Raw genomic sequence first — 20,595 nt, 5'->3', positions numbered from 1 at the left:
GTCCTATGCAGGGGACACAAAGGCCAGGAAGCGGAGCGACGATGAATTATAGAGGGCCGGCAAACGGAGCACGTCGCTTCTCCGGCACAGATCGATATCCCACTCGACGAACTTGTCGATGTGTATACCAAGAATCGATACCGCCCATGCATTATCGATGCCGTCTTCCGGTAGAAACTTGTGTGTCCTGTATACTATTTGCCGAAATGCAAAAAAAAAAGGAAGAAAAAGAAAAAACAGAGAAGCAATAGTGACGTCAAAGAGGGAGAGAGAGAGAGAGAGAGAGAGAGAGATGTGAAAATCATCGAGGATGGAAAAATTGCAAGAAGAACTCTGCACGATGTGATCCAACAAACGAAAGCAACATCCGACGAGGCTTTAATCACGCTGATACGCAAATTCTTTTTACACGCGTTGTTCGATTAAAAGCCCGGTGTTAATAGGTGGAGTTTTTCTTCTTTTTTTTCTGCAAAATTCCCGTCGGCTGTTTCTTTGATGTGTGTGTGTGTGTGTGCGATTTTTTTTCCTTCTCCCTTTTTGTTCACCCTGTGTTCGAGGTAGTTAGCGAGTGACATTGATGATTATTAGCCCGACGACTACGCGGGATGTTTCTCTTTTGAACTGCTGGCCCGTTCAGTGACCCTTTGTCAGGATCGATATTTGGGGTAGATAGGCGAGGTAAATTATAAACGGCCGACTCTTCTTCATGCTACCACTTGCACACAGCTGTGTGTACGCTCCGATCAATAATTCTATCTAATTTACTTTTCCGGCTGCGTCGCCGCCGCATGAATTTTCCGGCTGAAAATATTAAACGCATCGCGATGCTTCTTCCGTAACCCCTCTGTTAATTACCCCGGTGATTTACGTAACGAGATCGTCGTCTAATCTGATTATATTTTCGCACCGAGTGTATATTAAGTCGATAATTATCCGGGGATTTATGAATTTGTAAGATTGATTAAAAGCCACCGATACGTATACATGTTTTCAAGTGATTTTTCAATAAAAAAAAAGTTACAGCCTTATTTCCCACCGATTGTTCTGTTCGTATTTTATGGAAGCGTTCGTCGACGAATTCATACGATACTACGCTATGCAGAAAAGAATTCTGCAAGCAAATTTCTCCACATCTTCCTCGACGATATCCTGTTGCATTTACTCAGCATTCCCTACCTAAGCTAAGCAATCTTCTTTTTTTTTTTCCAGCTTAATAAGCACAGCGTCGGGTCGACAATGTTGCTAATTATTGCGCAATCACGTTGAACAACGTGTTCTTTCGTTCTCGAAGCTCGGAGAAACTCTTCCCTGCGTTCGACTAACTATCTCTACGATGATCCACGTTACAAACGCAACCGTTAAAACGATTCAGCGAAATAACCGTAACGCGGGCGACACCGATAAGAAAAATCCGCTTTTTCTCGTAGCAATGGCGTTCAGGAACGGAAGAACCGTGCACCGCGTCGCGAATGATATATACGAAGCGTGGAACGGGACGAAGGAAAGCGAGATATGCGATGTAACTGGCCGAAGCGAGGAACGAAGCAAACCAAAGCGAGACGAACGAGGCACAATACACCGCGTGCACGTGTGCATTTCACGTGACATACACCGGTGCACGTAGGTGTAGACACACACACACACACACACACGCGTCTATATATCTAAACGAATACATAGAGGTATGCGTGCGTGCACGTGTTTGTATGCGTGTGTGTATATACATGCACACAGTGTATGTATATGTATATATGTGTATATATATATATGTATATGTATATGTACACCATTGACCGGGATATCGTCTGTCTCGGGATGAATGAACCATTACGTCACGCACTTGTACTCTCTGATCCCCTTCCGCCTCTCTTCCCTCTGTGCTTTTCCTCATCCGTCGATTCTGTCTCCGTCTCTCTCTTTTACCCGGCTCTCGTGCTCGCATTATATTATGTGCACCAGCAGCAACGGCATACCTTCCTCCTTCCTTCCATCGATTAGCGGCAGAATTCCAGCCAAGGGGAGGGAGACGATAGAGCTATAGTTTCGATGGAGGTCAACGTATCGCGGTGGCTCAGACACCCGGCAGACGTGTCTGCTGCTGTAAAACGCCGAGGGACGAAGGACGCGGGGATGAGGAGGCAGAGTGGATCGCTTTCGTTGTACCACTGATACACTTTCGCGTCGCTCTCGTATCTTCGGCCGCAGGTGTACTCTCCTCTGTGTCTCTCCCGCCTTCTAACCCTTCGTTCCTTCGTCTTTCGCGTTTCCCTCTATACAACCATTACAAATGTTTCTTTCAGACTTACTTTTTAAGATAGCTGTGTGTGTATATGTATGATGTGTGTGTATGTATAACTAGGAAGATGTAAGAGAAACAGTAAGGAGATTCTAGGAGAGTAAAGTTAGTCTACTGATATCAGAGATTTAAGAAATTATTATTTTCTTTTTGCCTAAGAGAAACATGGCGATACATTGTCCGTGAACAATGAGAGATAACAAGTAGTAGTGGTGGTGGTAGTAGTAGTAGTAGTGGTAGTCATTGTTAAAAAAAGGGTCGTTCACAGTTTGTAGTCTAATTGACTGTACCTTAAGCTTATAGGTTAGTAATATTGATAGGTAACTTTGTCAGTCGAGTCGTTAACCTTCTAGGATGGGCTCGCGAGGTTCTCGACCGGGCTCTTTTAAGTTCGGGTACAACTTCGCTTTTGAACCGTCGCTGTTCACTCTACCGTGGAAGTCTGGCTTTTTCTCTTTTGGCGCACTTCGCTGCAGCCAAACGTCCAGTAAACTTTTAGAGGCGAAGAGACTAGCTTTGTGCAATTGTTTTCCCAAGGATATGGATGTGCTTGGCGGTGGTGACATGGGTGAATCGGTTGTCGCTCTTATTACGGTGGCTCGAGCTGTTCCATCTTCTTTTCCAAAGCTGTACACAATGAAACGAGGCGAAAGATGAGTAATCTTCTCAAAAATTAAAGATATTGTTTAAAGATATCTTGTTGGTCGAAATGATATATACCCATCTAATTCGCGTAGAGCTTGGTCCAATTCGACCTTGTCTTTATCGTCCTTGCTTCTTACTTCGAGAAGACAGGTCAGAACTTCAGAATGCGTGGCGGAATTGTTAGCATGGTGTTTTAGAAATGTTTCCAGCTCTCCCCACAAAAGCCTGTAATGTTCTTCTCTGCGTACACCACCTTTGCCACCTCGACCGCCACCTATGCTTGGTAGAGGCAACGCCTCGTGTTTTGTTTCTAACTGAAGCAAACTGAAGATCACTTGCTTGCATTGTACTACCTCCTCTGCAGTGAGTTCTTCTTTTACCATTAAGTCTGGTAGTGGGTCTATTAACTGCAACATAAAATTCATTACACATTGAAGTTACCGTAAAAATTTGTTGATTCAAATTTATTCGATGTATGTACCTGTTTTAAGTTAAACATAAGGGTACTAGAAATAGTAATTGGCCAGTATTTTGTATGCCTTTCCAGTCTGGATCTCATCTTCTCTGCTGGACCTTCGCTATTACAATTTGTACTTCGTTTCAAAGGCACCAGTACATTATTCCTCATAAGTCTTCCAAAATCCTATGATAATTTTTATCATATTAATTGCCAGGCAATAAGATTTTTAGAAAATGTTTGGATTTTAATATATTTACAGTTATCCTATAGTCAGTAACGCGACCACCACAGCCTTCGCTAATTGAAGGTGGATCCTCCAATACGCTTCTGGCTGTAGATAATGTGTGTATAAAAATTTCACCGCCATGCGCAGCAAGTAAATGAGAAATAGTCTTTCCTCCACTTTTTCTGGCCATTTCGAGCATCACCGATCTACCATTCAGCAGAAAATTGATTAAACAAGACGAAGGTCTACTATTTACATCTACGGGTGTGATTCTGTGCATAGCTGTACAGTTTTGCATTTCGGCTGCGCTGCATCCTCGTGGAGTACACCACTTTAAGGTCACTGTTTCGTATTCTGACCCTTCTTCGAATCTCCTGAATGTCTTAATTAAAGCTGAATCTTGAGGGTTTCCTATAAAAGCGTTCATATAATAATTTTATATATTTGTATGCATATTGAATAAGTAACATCTTTAGGTTGAAGAAAGAACCTTTTAAAATTGCGGAATGAGCAGCTGAAGAATGAAATATCTCGACATCATAATTCGCGGAAGAACTAGCATTCTGTTCTTCTTTCATTGGTATACCAGTCACTGTTGTACTAGCCAAATCATAATGAGATAAAATTAAATGAGATAATTTTGAATGTAAAGCAGGTGCCTTGATGGAGTGTACTTCTACTGTTAGCAATGGTGAAACCTAAAATAAAATATTTTATGAAATTATGTCATCTATACAGTTTAAAATTATACATGTGTGATAAAATGAATAAAATACCTCTCTTGGTCCTTGACTAGTAACTTGTGATTCAATATTGTTAGGAAAGATATTCAGTATAACTAAATGACAATAATCTACAGGTATTAAACTGAAATTGAAACAATAAACACATTATAAATGTAATGTACATTATTGAGTAATACTAATTTAGATACCAACTGGTCTGATGCTAAAGCAGTTTTATTTTCTTGAGCTAATTCGTTTAAAAATATATTTTCCAAGTTCTTCATATTGCTATTATCTCTTGCACTAGTGATGCATATCACCCTTCCTCTGTTAACAAGTTTACTAGCATTATCATTTAAAGATGTTCTTTTCTCATGCTGAATCTCTGAACACTCATTAAGTGTTTCGATAGCTACTCTTAAACCATGTATGACCGAATAATCCTCTCCAGGTTTTGGTACCTTTGTTGGCACTCCCAAAATGGCTGTGCCATTCATTATCTGTGATCATAACAGTTTTAATTAGTAACATTATTCTTTAAATTAAAAATAATTCAAAAATTGGAAAAGGCTTACATGATTTAAATTTTGCTGTGATGGACTCCATGAGTTTAATACATATGCTGCACGATCAGTTACAACAAACCTTATCTGTAAATGACATAAAAATTAAAAGCATTTTTCTTTTAAAGCTATGTGCATTTTATTTAAAATAGTAACTTAAAATAATATACCAATTTTCCTGTTGGAAACAGATCCCACACTATCCTGCAATATTCTAATGAAGCTTCTACACTGGTAGTCCACAATGATTTACAAACAGGTGCCAAAGGAATCAAGTTTTGACCACGACTCTTTAGAAAATCAAATTCTAGAGGAGCCTCAGTAGATATACCAAAATATGGCGTATGATCTAACACAAAAATAGTCTTATGATTTGCTGGATACATTCTATTACACCATTTTAAGAAACTGCTTTTTTTCACATATAATGCATTACACCTCGATAATTATACATTTACAGAAAAGAGGATAATGCTTCGAGAATATCACATGTTATAGGTTAGGGTACAAAATATTTCGAAGATGTTAATAATACATTGTTACAATTATGAGATTGTATAATAATGTAAAATGATTCTATGACAATATGATAACATTTGTATTTTTTCCGCATGTAAAAATTATTTTATTTTAAATAATCATTTCATAAATACAAATTTTATTATGATATTTATTTTCACGACGTATATATTAATTTTATAATATTTATGATGTTAATTGTAAAATACATAAAATATTAAGTAGTGTAGTTCAACATTCTTATGAGATAATTATTTTAGAATATACAATTTTATTTGCAAGTTTTATAATGCTATTAAAACATAATGTAGAAAAAGGTAAATTATTTCGTTTCCTCTTGGCTTGTAACGGGGCTAATGTAAAGTGTCCAACTTCCTTTCCGCTTGGAAGTCTCCTAGTGGCATTGATAACGTAAGTACTCTAAAATATTTTTCTTGATTTACAATACATATTTTTACATATAATGAAAGAAACTATGAACCAATGAACAAGAATTACACCAGCATTAAATTTTATATAAAAATATGGATAAATATCAAATGTTTTCAATAAATTTGTAAAATAAGTTAAGACACGTGGCGTCGTCTAAGCAATATTTCAGTATATTAATATTATTTTAAACTTTTAGCATTTTGTTTCGTTGAAATTTGTACATTTAAGTTTTGTATTTTATGAAATATATTAAAAGAATACACTATTTTATGTTATAAAATATGGTTACACGACTCATTTTTTTACGACTGTTCACGCGAAAAAAAAAAATAAAATATAGAAAACTGTTAATAATGAATAAATAAAAGTAATAATTTCTTCAATGCACCTTCTTTAGGTTATTCGTAATTCAATCACAACGTTAAGATGTCAGGAGGTTTAGATGTATTATCCCTTAAAGAGGATGATGTTACTAAAATGTTGGCGGCGTATACGCACTTAGGTGCAGAAAATGTAAATTTTCAAATGGAACAATATGTTTATAAGAAAAAAAGTGATGGTAAGTTTTGTATTTTTGTACAATGAGATGCCTCGATATTTACTTAAAATAATCTTATATATTTGAAACACAGGAGTCAGCATCATTAACCTGCGTCACACATGGGAGAAACTGCTACTAGCAGCACGTGCCATTGTTGCTATTGAACATCCAAGTGAAGTGTTTGTTATCAGTTGCCGTCAAACTGGCCAAAGAGCAGTTTTGAAATTTGCCCAACATACTGGAGCTACACCTATTGCTGGGCGTTTTACTCCTGGTGCTTTTACTAATCAGATCCAGGTTTGTTTAATTAAAGAGGAATATTAGTTATCAATATAGATATTATGTATTATTATGCAAATGATGAGTACTTAGGATCTAGAATTTATACATGTTGGTCTATTTGGCTTAATCTTTTCTGATTTTATTTGAGAAGTGAATAAATATCTAAGCTTAACAAAATTACAGTCTACTAATGTTGATAATTATTTTTAGTCTGCTTTCCGTGAACCACGTCTGTTGGTTGTTACTGATCCATCCAGTGATCACCAACCAATTACTGAGGCCAGTTACGTGAACATTCCAGTAATTGCTTTCTGTAACACCGATTCACCTCTTCGTTTCGTCGATATCGCTATTCCCTGCAACACAAAGAGTCTTCATTGTGTTGGTCTTATGTGGTGGTTATTGGCGAGAGAAGTTCTAAGATTAAGGGGCTCCATTGCCCGTGAGAGCAAATGGGACGTCGTCGTTGATCTGTTCTTCTACAGAGATCCGGAAGAGGTCAATTTTAACATAATTTACATTACAATTTTATTTAATTTTCTTTTCCACTTGTTTTTTTATCTTATAAATGATGAGAAAGTAGTGTCAGAAATATATTTGTTGACCTTACTTAAATATGGCTTAATCTTTACTGAATATATTCCTGCAATTCGTATCTACTTTAATGCGAACATTCGAAGTAGTAATACATCTGAATAATGTTTTTGCAGGCTGAGAAAGAGGAACAAGCTGCTAAGGAAATTGCACCGGTTAAAGACTTCACGGGACCAGTTGAAGTTGCTGCTCCTACTGAAGCTGGATGGGCGAATGAAGTTGATACTGGTACAGTTGCTCCTGAAAATTGGGCTGATGATGTAGCTCCACCAACTGCAGCAGCTATTCCAGCCGCAGGTGCTCCGCAACCATTCCAGGCGAGTGGAGACTGGGCAGCTCAGGTAAGAATGAAATGTTTTAATGGTTGCATTAAATTAAAGCAAAAAATTATTTATACTTGGACTATTGCAGCCATCAGAGGAATGGTCCACTACAACACCAACTACAGCAGGACAAAGTTGGGGAGGTGCAACCACCGAGAAGTGGTAATCTCATTCTCTTTGAAAATTTCATACAATGACACACTTTGTACAGTGAACGTAATAAAATGGATAAAAAACTGAAAAATATTGCTCGAACTTTTCTTACGAATCTACCAATATGTTATATTTCAAATCGGTAGATATTCTTTGAAAAATATGTATGTATCGAATCGTGGATACTATTTTTTTACTAAATGAGACTGATAGGCATACCGTTTATGCAAATAACATACAAAGTTGTAATGTTAATATATATTTCATTCAACAACCGTATGTGTAATAAGTTATAAAATAATTGGGATACTTAATTGTTGTAAATTTATTAATACTCAATATACGATGCGAAGTACTGTACAACATAAAACAGTAATACATAATAAACAAGACTTTTTGTAATATGCAAACATTTTAAACTTTGTTGTTAAGTACATTTAAGATGCAACCTTTAAAATAATGTACTAATAAAAGCATATGAATTTAATTACAAGTCATTGGTTATTTAAATATCTTTTCTTATATTTTCAGATAACAAATTTCGGTATTTGATATGGTTGACTTCCCTAATTAGCTTCGAGTCAAAATGAAGTAGTAAATTCACTTATATCTCAGAGGCTTGAATTTTTGCGCAATGTGCGAGTAGTACAAGTCAATTCATCTTCAAGCTATTTCCGCGCACGTTTCTAAGTTTTTCGCTCGAATTTTGTGATTTTTACGCGTTTCTAACGCTATCCGAACTTAAGAAATAATTATTCTACAATTCAAGTACTTGATGATAAAGTAGAAACTTTATTTTCCTACCTACATCATAACTAATGTCATAGTAATGAAAAATTTACTGTAAATATTAATCTTAAAGTGTCTACTACATGCAATTATGTTGTAATTTACAAGAACTATTATTAAAAGCGAATAATGCAAAGAATTTCTGTTTGAAAAATCTAACCTGATAATACTTCATTTCTGACGATGCCCCCAATGATACATGAGTAAAACAAGGAAAGGTGTAGCGGTAGAGAAGGATAGCAATAGTACCGCGTGTTAGACAAGGAAAGGAATAGCGGTAGACAAGGATAGCAATAGTACTGCGTGTTAGACAAGGAAGAGAGTAGCGGTAGACAAGGATAGCAATAGTACTGCGTGTTAGACAAGGAAAGAAATAGCGCTAGACAAGGATAGTAATAATACCATGTGTTAGACAAGGAAAGCAATAGGGATAGACAAGGACAGAAAAAAGCGGGGGGCGAGACTAAAGCCATCTCGCGTTTGGATTCGCGAACTAACGACTTGTTAATAGCATAACAGAATATAAACAGAGGTATTAGACAAGGAAAGCACTACTGTGCAACAAGGACAGAGCGAAAACGCTTCCTATTGGCTGGCGGGCGCTCCAGCTCGACCAACCACAGGCTACACCAAGTTCGTCGGGGAAAAATCATTAATAACTCATTAATTACGATGATTTTGTGAACTTTTAGAGTTGAAGAATGAAGAGTGGACTTTCAGCAACTTTCACATGTACTTTTTAGTTCTCTAGACCCTCTCAATAATTAGTTATTAATATTTTAGTACATGATGTCGGGAACGATACCGCGTACCGTCATGTATCTTCCCGGTTTTTCAATAATTTCATAGCTTTCTCCTAAATTCCCATGCAAATAACTATATGAGTTTGAAAGGCAGGTCCTTTAGCTACATTCTTTTATCATTTTTATTAACATATTCCGTTTAATTTAGAAGTTATTAAATATTCTTCAGGTAAGTATTACAGCTGTCGCTTTCAAGAGTAACACATTTTCGTTATTTCAATGAAAATGCGTAACTGATTATGCACTTTAAGACATGAAGAATGTAGAATAAACCTTTGTCTATATTCTACAATTAATTTGGTAGGTCTAATTCGTGCGGTTTAATTGATATTAGCAATTGTTTAGAACAGTTCACTATACGCGAATACGATGAACAGGAGACGCTCTCATATAATGTTTAATAATTTTTAAACTAAACGGAATATGTTAATAAAAATTACAAAAGAATGTAGCTAAAGGAGTTGCCTTTCAGATGAATATAGTTAGTTGCGTGGGAATTTAGTAGAAAGCTATGAAATTATTGAAAAACCGGGAAGATACATGACGGTACGCGGTATCGTTCCCGACATCATATACTAAAATATTAATAACTAATTATTGAGAGGGTCTAGAGAACTAAAAAGTACATCTGAAAGTAGCTGAAGGTTCAGTCTTCATTCTTCAATACTAAAAGTTCACAATTCATAGATAGATTCATAGATATTCGCAATTATTTATAAGAGTTGACTATATACGAGTACGATGAACAGAAGACGCTCTCATATAATGTAAAATTAATGAAAAACCAGAAGGGTGTGCGGTATCGCTGCCGACATTCCGCACAATAATTGTTAATAACTAATTATTGAAAGAGTTTAGTGCAATAAAAACTATATGTGAAAGTTGCTGAAGATCCATACTTCATTCTTCAATTTTAAAAGTTCACAGAATCATCGTAATCAATGAGGTATTAATGATTTTTCACCGACGGACTTGGTTTAGTTTGTGGTTGGTCGAGCTTGGGTGTCCGCCAGCCAATAGGAAGCGTTTTCGCTCTGTCCTTGTTGCACAGTAGTGCTTTCCTTGTCTAATACCTCTGTTTATATTCTGTTATGCTATTAACAAGTCGTTAGTTCGCGAATCCAAACGCGAGATGGCTTTAGTCTCGCCCCCCGCTTTTTTCTGTCCTTGTCTATCCCTATTGCTTTCCTTGTTTAACACACAGCACTATCACTATCCTTATCTAGCGATATTGCGTTCCTTGGCTAACTCGTTCCTTAATTGCTGTCCTTTTCTACCGCTATTTCTTTTCTTGTCTTACTCATTGACAAAATACAGACCGGATTTCAGGTATGATAAAAGCATTAATTTTAGCGTATTTTATGAATCAACCGTACATTTTCTTTTGTATGTGCAGTTTCAACACCAGAATTAATTTCATTTATTTTTAAAATTATAATAAACATGACCAAATAGAAAAATTCAACTCTTAGCGAATAACAGTTTTGAGGTTACGGATAGCTCGAGTTGACGTGTGTATTTAATTCGTTAAGTTTTTACGTGCGTTTTTGAAGAGAACATTGCAAAAGCTTTTACTTTGACATTCTAACTTTCTTTTTATTTTCAAATATTTGATGTTTTTTCCTTGCAATTTTTTTGGTACTTTTATCCATTTCTTTCAATACGTACCTTTGTTTTGAGTAGCTCCAACTAGGTATGATAATTGGTTATCTAATATATTTTATTGCGTGGACGGAACTTGTAGACTTGAAGAGGCATGGATTGGTAAGCATTTGGTGGTGGACAAGGGTTTTTTAAGCGAAGAATAGAAGTTTTCCACCTAAAATTCATTTATTCAAATAATTCTGCTAACTATTACATGAAATATACAATAAAATCTTATAAATTATTTATATAATTTATAATATAATATAATTTGTACTGTATAATGTAAGATATTGCAATTAAATGTAACAAAATACAATGTAATTACAAGAAAATGTAAAGGAACACATTATAATGCAATATAATTTGAAGTATTATGACATTTTATATACAAGTATAAAATAAATGGAATTTTTGCACAAACAGTGTTAACATGGTAGTGTAGAATTCTATGAATAAGAAGTAAAGCCAATTATAAAATGAATCATAAAATTATACAGTAGAATATAAAATAATGCAAAATGACATTACATTATGCTTTACCATATTACATTACATGATTTCCAATTCATTTGACAATTGGTTTTACTTTTTACATATAATACTGTATAAGTGATGACAAGAAATTATTTCACCTAAAATTATTCTATTAAGCTAATGATGGTTAATCGAAGAATTTGAGCAACTTTACCTGCACTGTACTTGTGACATAAAGAAAAAAACAATTGGATAGTAGCATTAGCATAAAATATACATTCTTGTAAACAAGCTGTAATGAAGCTAATGTTTCAAAACACTAAAAGTGCTGTTTTGTACATGTACCATTATAATGAATATAATCTATAAAGATAGTAACACTTTTAGTCTTTTAATTCCATGTAGAATTCCATGTTGTTGACCAAATGTTTTTTTCTCCTGTTGCATTTTATCTGTAACAGACAGAAAGAACTATTAAACAATGAAAACAATTTAAAACAACAAGTTACCAGTAAGATATCAATAAAATCAATCTCTGAAATAACTAAAAATTACTACAGCCATAGTAATTTCCAATTATTGACAGACTTTATGTTAAGGAAAATGTTATTTACATCTTTAATTATCTTCACTTTTCATAGAAAATATATTTTGTAATACTTTTCGTATAACAATTACCGTGCATACTTCCTAACCTAAAAGTAGACGTAATACATTTCATTAACATGAATTAATTCTACAATAAATCTATCTAAAAATCTGATATTTGCTAACAAAGACATAGTATTTTATCTTGCTAAAACGAATCGCCGATACTGAACGATCCGACTAGGAGTCCGTGCTAGAGTACCCATCGAAATAAAACGCGCATGCCAAACAATTCCACTTGACAACCGCTGATCTACGAAATGTCAGCGTGCTGACAGCATGGTGACAGCTACTATAAAGAAGCTCTACGAGGTTATCGAACTCCATTCCTCTCTCTCTCTTCTATTTTTTTCTGTGAATGTCCTGGCGCAGAGGCTTTATCACTGCAAAAGGGAGAATCGAGCTTTTGTTTTAAAAAGTAAGTAGCTTTTCAAGCCTCGAATTGCTCGTTGCTTCGGGCGAGCGAACACCCTTTTACCGAATTACCTGAAGGTGCTCTCAACTTTCCTCTACTATTTTTAATGCTAGTTTGAAAATTCTTCAATTAATTAAATTAACTTACTTATCTCATCGATCTTGTTCCTCCATGTTTTTTAAAAATCTTGAACGCTATTGTACGAAGTATACACCGATCCTTTTATATCTGATGCCTACAATTCAGCTAAATTGTATCGTTCAACTATTTCAGATAGAATATTAGAAGAAACTTTAACATCTGAAATTTGTAATAACATATTAATTCCATTAACCGTTCAACTTCCCGTTGTATAAATACGTGAATCAATTTTGCTTACCGACTCGTATCATCTGAAAATAGGTACCGGGAGTCCTCCATTATTGCCGCAAGATCGATAATCGAAAATTGTTTCGACTGATTGCACGTTAATCTCGACGCGGTCCACAGTTCGAAATGAAACATCAGCTCGTTAGAAATACCTCGTCCTTCAATTTACCAGCATTCATCCTCTGTATCTCTGCGGAACGATTGTAATAACTGTTTTCACGTTAATTCCGTGCCTTTCGTATTGGTTTCCATTAATCGATCGAAAAATCAGTCTGCAGTCCTGAATGAAAGCAATCAAAACATAAAAATCGCTGTTTAAAAGAAACCTTTTCCAAACTCAAGTACTCTGTTGAAAAGTGAAAATTACGTAGGTTACAGGATTTTTTTTCTCAGTATGTACAACGAACAACAACGTCAAACTTTTCTCACTTACCAAGGCACTTATAAAGCATGCGAAACAATTTTTTAAATAGCTCTCCAATCTTTAGCTCTCCGGAGATAAAGATAGCACCTTTAAAAAAAAGATGACGGAATTGATTTCAGCTCACAGACTGATCCAAAAGGAAGAAATGAAAAAGATTTATAAACAGTACGAGTATCGCTGTTGCGAATACCAGAATTAATCGTACAACTCAAAATTTAACAAAATGGCGCGCATTTAAAGTACCGAAAGTTTTCATTCTTTTTTTTAAGTTTTCCAACGTAACTAAGTGTTAAGAAAAAGCTTACAATTGTCTCGTTAGGCTCGAAGGATTAACTGATCCAGGGACACTTCGAGCTACAGACACTCGGGAAGAAAAGTTTTAATCAAATACCAACTAGGGAGAGCCGAACTTTTCCACAGCGTCACAGGTGAATGGCCGACAGGTGAAAAGCCTGGAGCTTGAATAAAGCACGAGGTAAAATTACGGCAGAATGACCGATGCAACGTCGAGATCCTCCAAGCAGCCGCGTCGTATCACCGGCCAGAAGAGCCGGAAGAAGACCGCGACGTCCACCAGAAGACCCGGAGGAGGCTTCTTCAGGTATACATACTCGTCCAATTGGCAAACATTTCGTGAAAATTGGAATTCCTTTTTTATTTCGACGAGAAATTTTTTTTCAGGATTTATTTAAAATTTATTTTTTTTAATAAATCAATAGAAATTTAATTAAAGAAAATGAAATTCACGAACGAAACGCTTTCAGGACGATGTGATTCACAAGAATTGATTTTTCTTCGTTATTTCTTTCTCTGCACGATGCAGAACACAGTATTACTTTACCAAAGGCCACGAGCACATGGGAGAAGCCAGAGATGTCCTCCAGGAACAATCTCCCTTTATTTATCCACCTTGCTCCAGTATGTTCTCCTATTTTCAATATTGGAAGGCGAAAAAGCGCACATGGGACAAAGAACGCAGAATGGGTGTTCTAAAGTCCACGGATTCGCACGAACTTCTACGTTCCCTTCGTGTAAGCATTGCGAATCTACCACAGTAGATTCTCTCTTCTAAATAAACGAGTATATATTCTTTGGACTTAGCAAGTTGTCCCGTTGGATTTATCATTTTCAGAGGATTTCAGAGGAATTTGCTTGCTTGAGAGTTGTACCATTGTGCTTTTGTCAAGGTGGACGTGGAGATCGAGGCGTTGGAGGCGAAGAAGCACAAAGATCTGGACGAAGCGATAGCCATTACGGACGTGGATCCAAAATTCTTCAGTAAATTGGACGGAAGGGTGATCAAAGAGAAATTCTCCGTGAGAGACTACGTGGACGATATTCGTGAGATTTTTAAGGCTCGACTGTTAGCCGGACAGGAGATGGACGATTGTATTCGTAACGATCAGCAGTTCGTCGAGCAGCAGAAGATACTCGACAGGATCAAGGTTCGCGAGAATGATATTTTGTCGTTCTTTAAAAATTATTCGAAACCTAACATTGCTTAAACATTTTCAATTGAATAACATTCACATTCTGTATTATTGCAGATATAAATTTGCGAGCATTCTTCCTTTCCATCTTTCTCCAAAAATACCATACTATTTACAAATCTATCGTTAATCCTTTAACAATTAAATGTGCTTGTACACGTTAATTCAAGCTTCCACAGATGCTATTCATTCAGGAACCGTTCGATCAATAGACGTTACAGTGGAAATAAAATTGCAGGTCGAATTAAACAAGCTAATTTGTACTGTACACATCCAGGAGTCTTTTCTGATCAATGTTCAGAAATTTGTAAACAATTCGTACTCTTTTTTACAAGTTTTACAACGCTAGTAAATTATCTCTATTCTTTTCCAGCATCGTTATCACCGTTACGTGGCCGGCTTCGAGGAGTTCCTCTCGAAGGACCACGAGGAGAGCATGAGGATCCTGCTTGAAGCAGAGCACGAGGCCAAGTTAACCAGAGAGGTCAGCGAGAAGAGGAACCAGCTCTCCAAGGAGTTAGGCCACGTCAGACTGGACGTCTATCACTGGGAGGAGAACTGGAGGATGGTGAAGATGTGCCAGAGGTTCCTCTATCAGGTGTCTCCGATCGCGTGGCGCGAGGAACACGACTGGATCCATCGTTCAGACTCCGGAGAGAGTGTCATTCGCGGCAACACGGACGATCTATTCGGTCGATACAGAACGGTCGACGAAGTTGCTTCGCTCAATAGCTTGATAGGTGATTCTTTCACCTATTTCCTACACCTCCTTCGAGATCCTCGACCTGTGGAGAGCGTTCTTCGTCAGCGAATTCTTCCCGCCTTCATAGAGGGCTTCTCATAATTATTCTGCGATTTTTTTTCTTTTTATTTGGGATTTGTTAATTATCAAACAATTGGTAGATTTATGTTACAGTTTGCATATGAAGAGTGAGAAATTTTTCAGTTTCATTAGAGAACTTACCTTTCTCTTGCCTCGAAATTTATCAACCATCGAAAGATACGTTAATCTTCGTGTCTAGAATTGTTCGAGCAGGACGTCATGGAAGCAGGCCCAACAGAATTATACTTCGTGGACCCGCTCGATCTAATTCGCGTGTTCAGAGCGATAGAAACGCAAAACCTGAGTGCTTTAATCCATTTAGAATCTCTGGCAGAGCCGATGTCCGAGATGATCAACACGATCCAAACTGCCGAAGAACAAATCAAATTAGAAGTCAGAGAACTCACCAACGCTATCAACGAACTCCAAGTAACAATCTAACCGTTAAAAAAAATATTTTACCATCGTTCAAATCACTCATTAACGGTAAATGATTTTTCTTCAGGAGAATATTCGTAAACTGGAGAACAGAGCGAAAGATCTGGAAAATTACGCGAACGAGCTGTTGGAAACAGTGTTCAGGGATTCTGTTTGCTCCGAGGAGGTGCTTCGTCTTCAAGTATTCATCGAAGTTGCTTACGAGAGCTGTGTAGGCCCGAACGAAGCCAATCTGGATAGTTTCTCGATGATGAAATGGATCGAGAAGACGCACGAGGAGTTGAATTTGGAATTGGACACGTTACCACCGGGTGTGGTCAAAGCTTGCGAGAAAGAGGGATTCAAACAGGAACTTAGAGCTATGAAGGAGACAGAGGAGGCTGCTAAAAAGGTTGTACAGATGTGAAGAAAATCAATTTTTCCCTGTGCATACTATGTGAAACTATAGATTAAACGTGATAGGTCGAAGGTTTGAACACGAGCTTAGGTAACTTTGTTCGTTGTAGTTCGAGCTTATGCATCGATTGCTCGCCTCCCTGAAGCGTGTCATGGAGCCACCCGTGACAAAGAGGCGACCTTTAATGTGGCGTTCGACCCCAAGTATTCAAAGGGCCAAGCCGATACCGCCGCCGCCGGAGCCCACCGACGAGGAGACGCAATTTTTGACCTTCTTCACCAATTATTGCAAACAGGAGGACTTCACCACCTATCGGTCCCAATTTCCGGACGACTTTGACCTCACGTTCCAGGCTCGGCGGCTTGACGCTTCTGGAAGCGAGGAAACTGTCGACGAGGAAGAGGAGGAAGAAGAGGAATCTGAAGAAGAAGATTACGAATGATCCAAACGATTTTTCTGATAGTTTCGTGGAATGTTTGCAGTACTTGTGAAATATAACGTGAATGGTTGTTCTTCAATTTTGGTGTTGAATTTTGGAAAGTGGATTCGAGGAGTCTAATTTTTAAAAATTCGAAGAAGAATTCTGAGATTTGCAATATTTCGAGGTTCCTCGTGAAATGAGGAAAATATATTGGAGAAATCCTCAGGATCTCTGAGGGAGAGCGTGAAATTTCTCTGAAATTTCCAAAACTTTGAAATTTGCGGTACTCTGAAATTTCCAAAACTCTGAAATTTCCAATACTTACAGTTTATATTGAATAAAAAATAGAACAATGCACAATTATCTTTGAATTCTGCTCGAAGGAAAGATCTCCCATAATCAATGAAAGGAAGCAGCATTACAAATAACCGTACCACTCGAAGACTTTCCTCGATCTCTTCCAATTATTCACGACCTATCATGTTACCGTCGCAGACGAGTTCGTGAATAATTTACGATGCTTTCGCAGAATCGAAAATCTTCGTCGTCCAATTAAGTAATTGAATTAATCAGGCTGGTTGCTAGGGAACGCATGCAGACGAACTTCCGTGATATACCTTTATACATGTACACGTTTTTTCTCTTTTTTTCTTCTTTTTTTCTTCTAATTGGAATACTCACGCAGCTTGAACATCGATCAAACGCACGGTCCTGAACGAGTGTACCAGCGTGAACATTAATTCGAAACGCGAAACGACGCGTCCGTTGCGATTCTTTTTCATCTTTAATGGGCCTCCATGTGTTCCCCAGTTTTACACGCGCCAGTCATGGCGTTTCAACTTTTACTGGAACAGCTGTGCGTTAAGGATGAAAATTTTACGCGGCGCGTCCACGGGAATGGAACGGGAGAAGAAACTTCGTCACGGATTTCCCCCTAAATTCATACTTAAACAAACTCTCCCGCGTTATTTCCGCATTTTGCAAATTCTTTCGTCCGATGAAAATTATCATCCCCTTCGATCATCGCAACACACGGATTAGTGTAACTAGAACACCATAATTGAGCGTCTTTAAACCCTTCACTATCGAATTTTCACATAAACTTCCAATCTTCAACCCTTTGAAACTTGACCAATTTTTCTCCAATTATTTGAGAGTCAAAAAAGAAATTCCACCGAATTTAGTTACTTAAACTTCTTCCATACAAGTTATCTCAGTTGAAAGAACTCAAAAGTATGAGTGAACGTGGGTTCGTTCAATCGCCCAAGGGTTAAAATTCCTCTTCCTTCCACCGTCAATGAGGAGAAACCTCGGAAAAATCCACCTCAACGCGTATAATTGTCCCGAACAACCATTCATCCTCCGTTTGAATCGACATCAAACGTGGAAGCAGCCGGATAGGATTAAAAGAATCCGAGTTCTATTCGTGTAATTGAAGACAAAGTGAATTTAAGAATAGAAACGAGAGGCTGACACAGGCCAGGCAGGGCTCGTTCTGAAATTCTTTCCGCGAGGAAAAACTACCGTGCTTCCATAACTCTGGATTACTTTCGCGTGGAGAATGCTCGTGGGTTCCTCCTTTGCATTCCCGTTTCCCAAAGGACTCCCAAGGCAAGAACAAGAGAGGGGCACATCCCTCTCGGTGGGCGGACCAAGGGTGGAGGAGAAAGCAGCGCACATGTACGAACGGAGGAAAAAGCAGCGTAACGAAGGGAGAGGGGAAGAGGCGAGTTTAGAAGAAAAGAAGTAATTTCTCGAATGGCGTGGTGAAATATAGAATGGTGAGGAAAAGCAAGGGGGATGAGGTTGGAAAACACTGTGGTTCACGTCTTCGTCGTTGGAAAGTCGATATCGATGTCAGTTCACGCGGGGAAATTAAATCATGGAATAATCATCTTTCTTATTAATCCATCGCGTTTGACCTGGTTTCATCCGGTACTTTTTTCTTTTTTTAACCCCTTAACCTATGATTTCTTTTCTGACAGTGTATCTAAGCGTCGTCCATTTTCTGTTTTAGTACTGAATCAGGTAACAAAAGCTAGTCTGTCACAGATTAATTACATTTAGCAATCCCTCAGTCTTACAAATTCAAATAAAAATTAGGATTACAATGAATTTTTCTTACTAATACAACTATTTTTGTCACATCTTCGCCAGAATCTCTGCCACGAGTCTGACAAGTTGTCATATGTTAAGGGGTTAACGGTACTACCTTAGTTTCGATTCGAATTAATTTTAGTCTGTCGGTGAAACGTGTGTATTTCATTTTTATTTTTTCTCTCCTTGTTTTTCGTCGCATCAAACACGAGACTATTAGCGACGTTGAACGGTCTGTGTTGTTTCGCTAGATTTTGTCGGTTAGTTTTGTTTCCTTGACGAAGCCTAGTAAGTTAAGCATTTTGTTGTGCTTCAGATTTTCTTCAAGAGACGGTTCCAGTTTGTATTTGTTGCAGAACAAGCTATACTTTGGGCAGACCAGTATTAGACTATCTGTTGCGACCGGTGTGTTACACTCTTCGCACGACGGAGCAGGTTCCTTAGTTACAAGATAGGTGTGGGAGATTTTTGAGTGGTGTGTAGTTTTATTCGAAATTCAATTTGGCCCTTCTCGACTGGAAAAATTGCTCGAGATCGCCTAAAGATGTAATTTGATCGATCTCGACTGGAAAAAATTGCTTCGGATCGCCTGAAGATTTAAACAACGATCGACGAACGGGTGATAACGCGGTTCGATCTGAACTCGAGCACGACATTACGGTGTATGTAGTCTGTTGAGAAGAAAAAAGTTCTGATTGGAGTGGCTCGAAGTCAGGGTTGTGAAACGAGCATTGTAAATGAGAATTTTTAGGACGGCCTTGACAGGCCGTCTCGAGACCGTCGTCTCGACGCGAAATAGTCAGAAAGGGAGGCGGAAAGGCGAGGGTGGCTGGAACGAGTCGAGTACCACGTGTCTGCCATCGATTCCACTTGTAGAGCAGAGGTGGCGAGGGTCGGATAGTTAGGTATCGTTGCAAACGATCCACTGGATCTCTTCTCCAATTCCTGCGGAGTGGTCGACACTCGGCAACTTGCCGAGTGACAACACTTCATCCTACGAAAAGGGTGAAGATTTCCACTGCAAAATAGCTTCCTCGAGAAAACTACAATACCGGTTAGTTACAACGAAACTTCCAGCCTTGAACTGTTCTCCGGAAGAAAGTATAAAGAAAAAAATGACAGAACAGTCGAGAAAACTTGGCGATTTCGTACGAAATGCCGTTTAACACTTTGAATGGACCAATTCTACATAACCTGTCCACGGCGCCGAGAAGAATTTTTATCCTATAAATAATATGCCAACAGGTAGATGACAATTTTACAAATACTACCGTTTGTTCGTATTAAATGCTTTTACTAATTTTGGACACCGCCGGTGATCGATCACCCTCGCAGCATTCAAAGCGTTAAACGACACATAATTAATATGTGATGTTCATACCGTGGGTCATAAATGACCCACACAAGTGAAATTGCCACTGGAAGTGTCGATAACTTTTCAACTATATCTCGAAACGATCGAACAAAGTCTTCCTTGTAGAAATACACAAACCACCGGTTACAATCAGCCAGAACGATGGAATAATCGATAAACGTGCGGGGATAGCTCTATTACTCCGACGAACAAAGCTACTTTGGTCTCCGCCGGTATTGTGCTCTGT

The 20,595-nt window shown here is 37.8% G+C and overlaps 3 protein-coding genes across 3 annotated transcripts; 2 read left to right on the top strand and 1 right to left on the bottom strand.

Annotated features, from left to right (window-relative positions):
- Positions 1–2,511: 2,511 nt before the first annotated feature.
- On the bottom strand, positions 2,512–5,301 carry LOC108578863 (protein asunder homolog). Its single transcript, XM_017942273.1, has 9 exons — positions 5,086–5,301; positions 4,928–5,002; positions 4,566–4,852; positions 4,404–4,494; positions 4,118–4,325; positions 3,659–4,038; positions 3,423–3,584; positions 3,017–3,348; positions 2,512–2,923 (listed from the first exon to the last, which is right to left on the bottom strand). Exons 1-9 carry the CDS (start codon positions 5,299–5,301, stop codon positions 2,638–2,640), a joined length of 2,037 nt encoding a protein of 678 aa, XP_017797762.1. The 3' UTR covers positions 2,512–2,637.
- A 503-nt stretch (positions 5,302–5,804) lies between these two features.
- LOC108578845 (40S ribosomal protein SA) lies at positions 5,805–7,804 on the top strand. Its single transcript, XM_017942251.1, has 6 exons — positions 5,805–5,845; positions 6,264–6,425; positions 6,499–6,704; positions 6,900–7,187; positions 7,400–7,624; positions 7,695–7,804. The coding sequence occupies exons 2-6, from the start codon at positions 6,293–6,295 to the stop codon at positions 7,770–7,772; spliced, it is 930 nt and encodes a 309-aa protein (XP_017797740.1). The 5' UTR covers positions 5,805–5,845; positions 6,264–6,292; the 3' UTR covers positions 7,773–7,804.
- A 6,015-nt stretch (positions 7,805–13,819) lies between these two features.
- On the top strand, positions 13,820–16,918 carry LOC108578796. The gene is made up of 7 exons (XM_017942193.1): positions 13,820–13,929; positions 14,152–14,359; positions 14,516–14,773; positions 15,192–15,558; positions 15,841–16,070; positions 16,147–16,470; positions 16,586–16,918. The coding sequence occupies exons 1-7, from the start codon at positions 13,820–13,822 to the stop codon at positions 16,916–16,918; spliced, it is 1,830 nt and encodes a 609-aa protein (XP_017797682.1).
- Positions 16,919–20,595: the final 3,677 nt, after the last annotated feature.

The sequence above is a fragment of the Habropoda laboriosa genome, unplaced genomic scaffold (assembly GCF_001263275.1).
Source record: "Habropoda laboriosa isolate 0110345459 unplaced genomic scaffold, ASM126327v1 scaffold62, whole genome shotgun sequence".
Classification (NCBI taxonomy): Eukaryota; Metazoa; Arthropoda; class Insecta; order Hymenoptera; family Apidae; genus Habropoda; species Habropoda laboriosa.
This window is presented reverse-complemented; position numbering and strand designations above follow the sequence as displayed.

Coding starts and splice junctions, on each gene's coding strand:
- LOC108578863 (XM_017942273.1), bottom strand. CDS start 5,301: ATGTATCCAGCAAATCATAAGACTATTTTTGTGTTAGATCATACGCCA. Junction 4,039..4,117: donor TCATTCCGCAATTTTAAAAG/GTTCTTTCTTCA, acceptor ACGCTTTTATAG/GAAACCCTCAAGATTCAGCT. Junction 3,585..3,658: donor TTACTGACTATAGGATAACT/GTAAATATATTA, acceptor AAATTATCATAG/GATTTTGGAAGACTTATGAG.
- LOC108578845 (XM_017942251.1), top strand. CDS start 6,293: ATGTCAGGAGGTTTAGATGTATTATCCCTTAAAGAGGATGATGTTACT. Junction 6,426..6,498: donor TTATAAGAAAAAAAGTGATG/GTAAGTTTTGTA, acceptor TTTGAAACACAG/GAGTCAGCATCATTAACCTG. Junction 6,705..6,899: donor CTTTTACTAATCAGATCCAG/GTTTGTTTAATT, acceptor AATTATTTTTAG/TCTGCTTTCCGTGAACCACG.
- LOC108578796 (XM_017942193.1), top strand. CDS start 13,820: ATGACCGATGCAACGTCGAGATCCTCCAAGCAGCCGCGTCGTATCACC. Junction 14,360..14,515: donor AACTTCTACGTTCCCTTCGT/GTAAGCATTGCG, acceptor GCTTTTGTCAAG/GTGGACGTGGAGATCGAGGC. Junction 16,471..16,585: donor CAGAGGAGGCTGCTAAAAAG/GTTGTACAGATG, acceptor TGTTCGTTGTAG/TTCGAGCTTATGCATCGATT.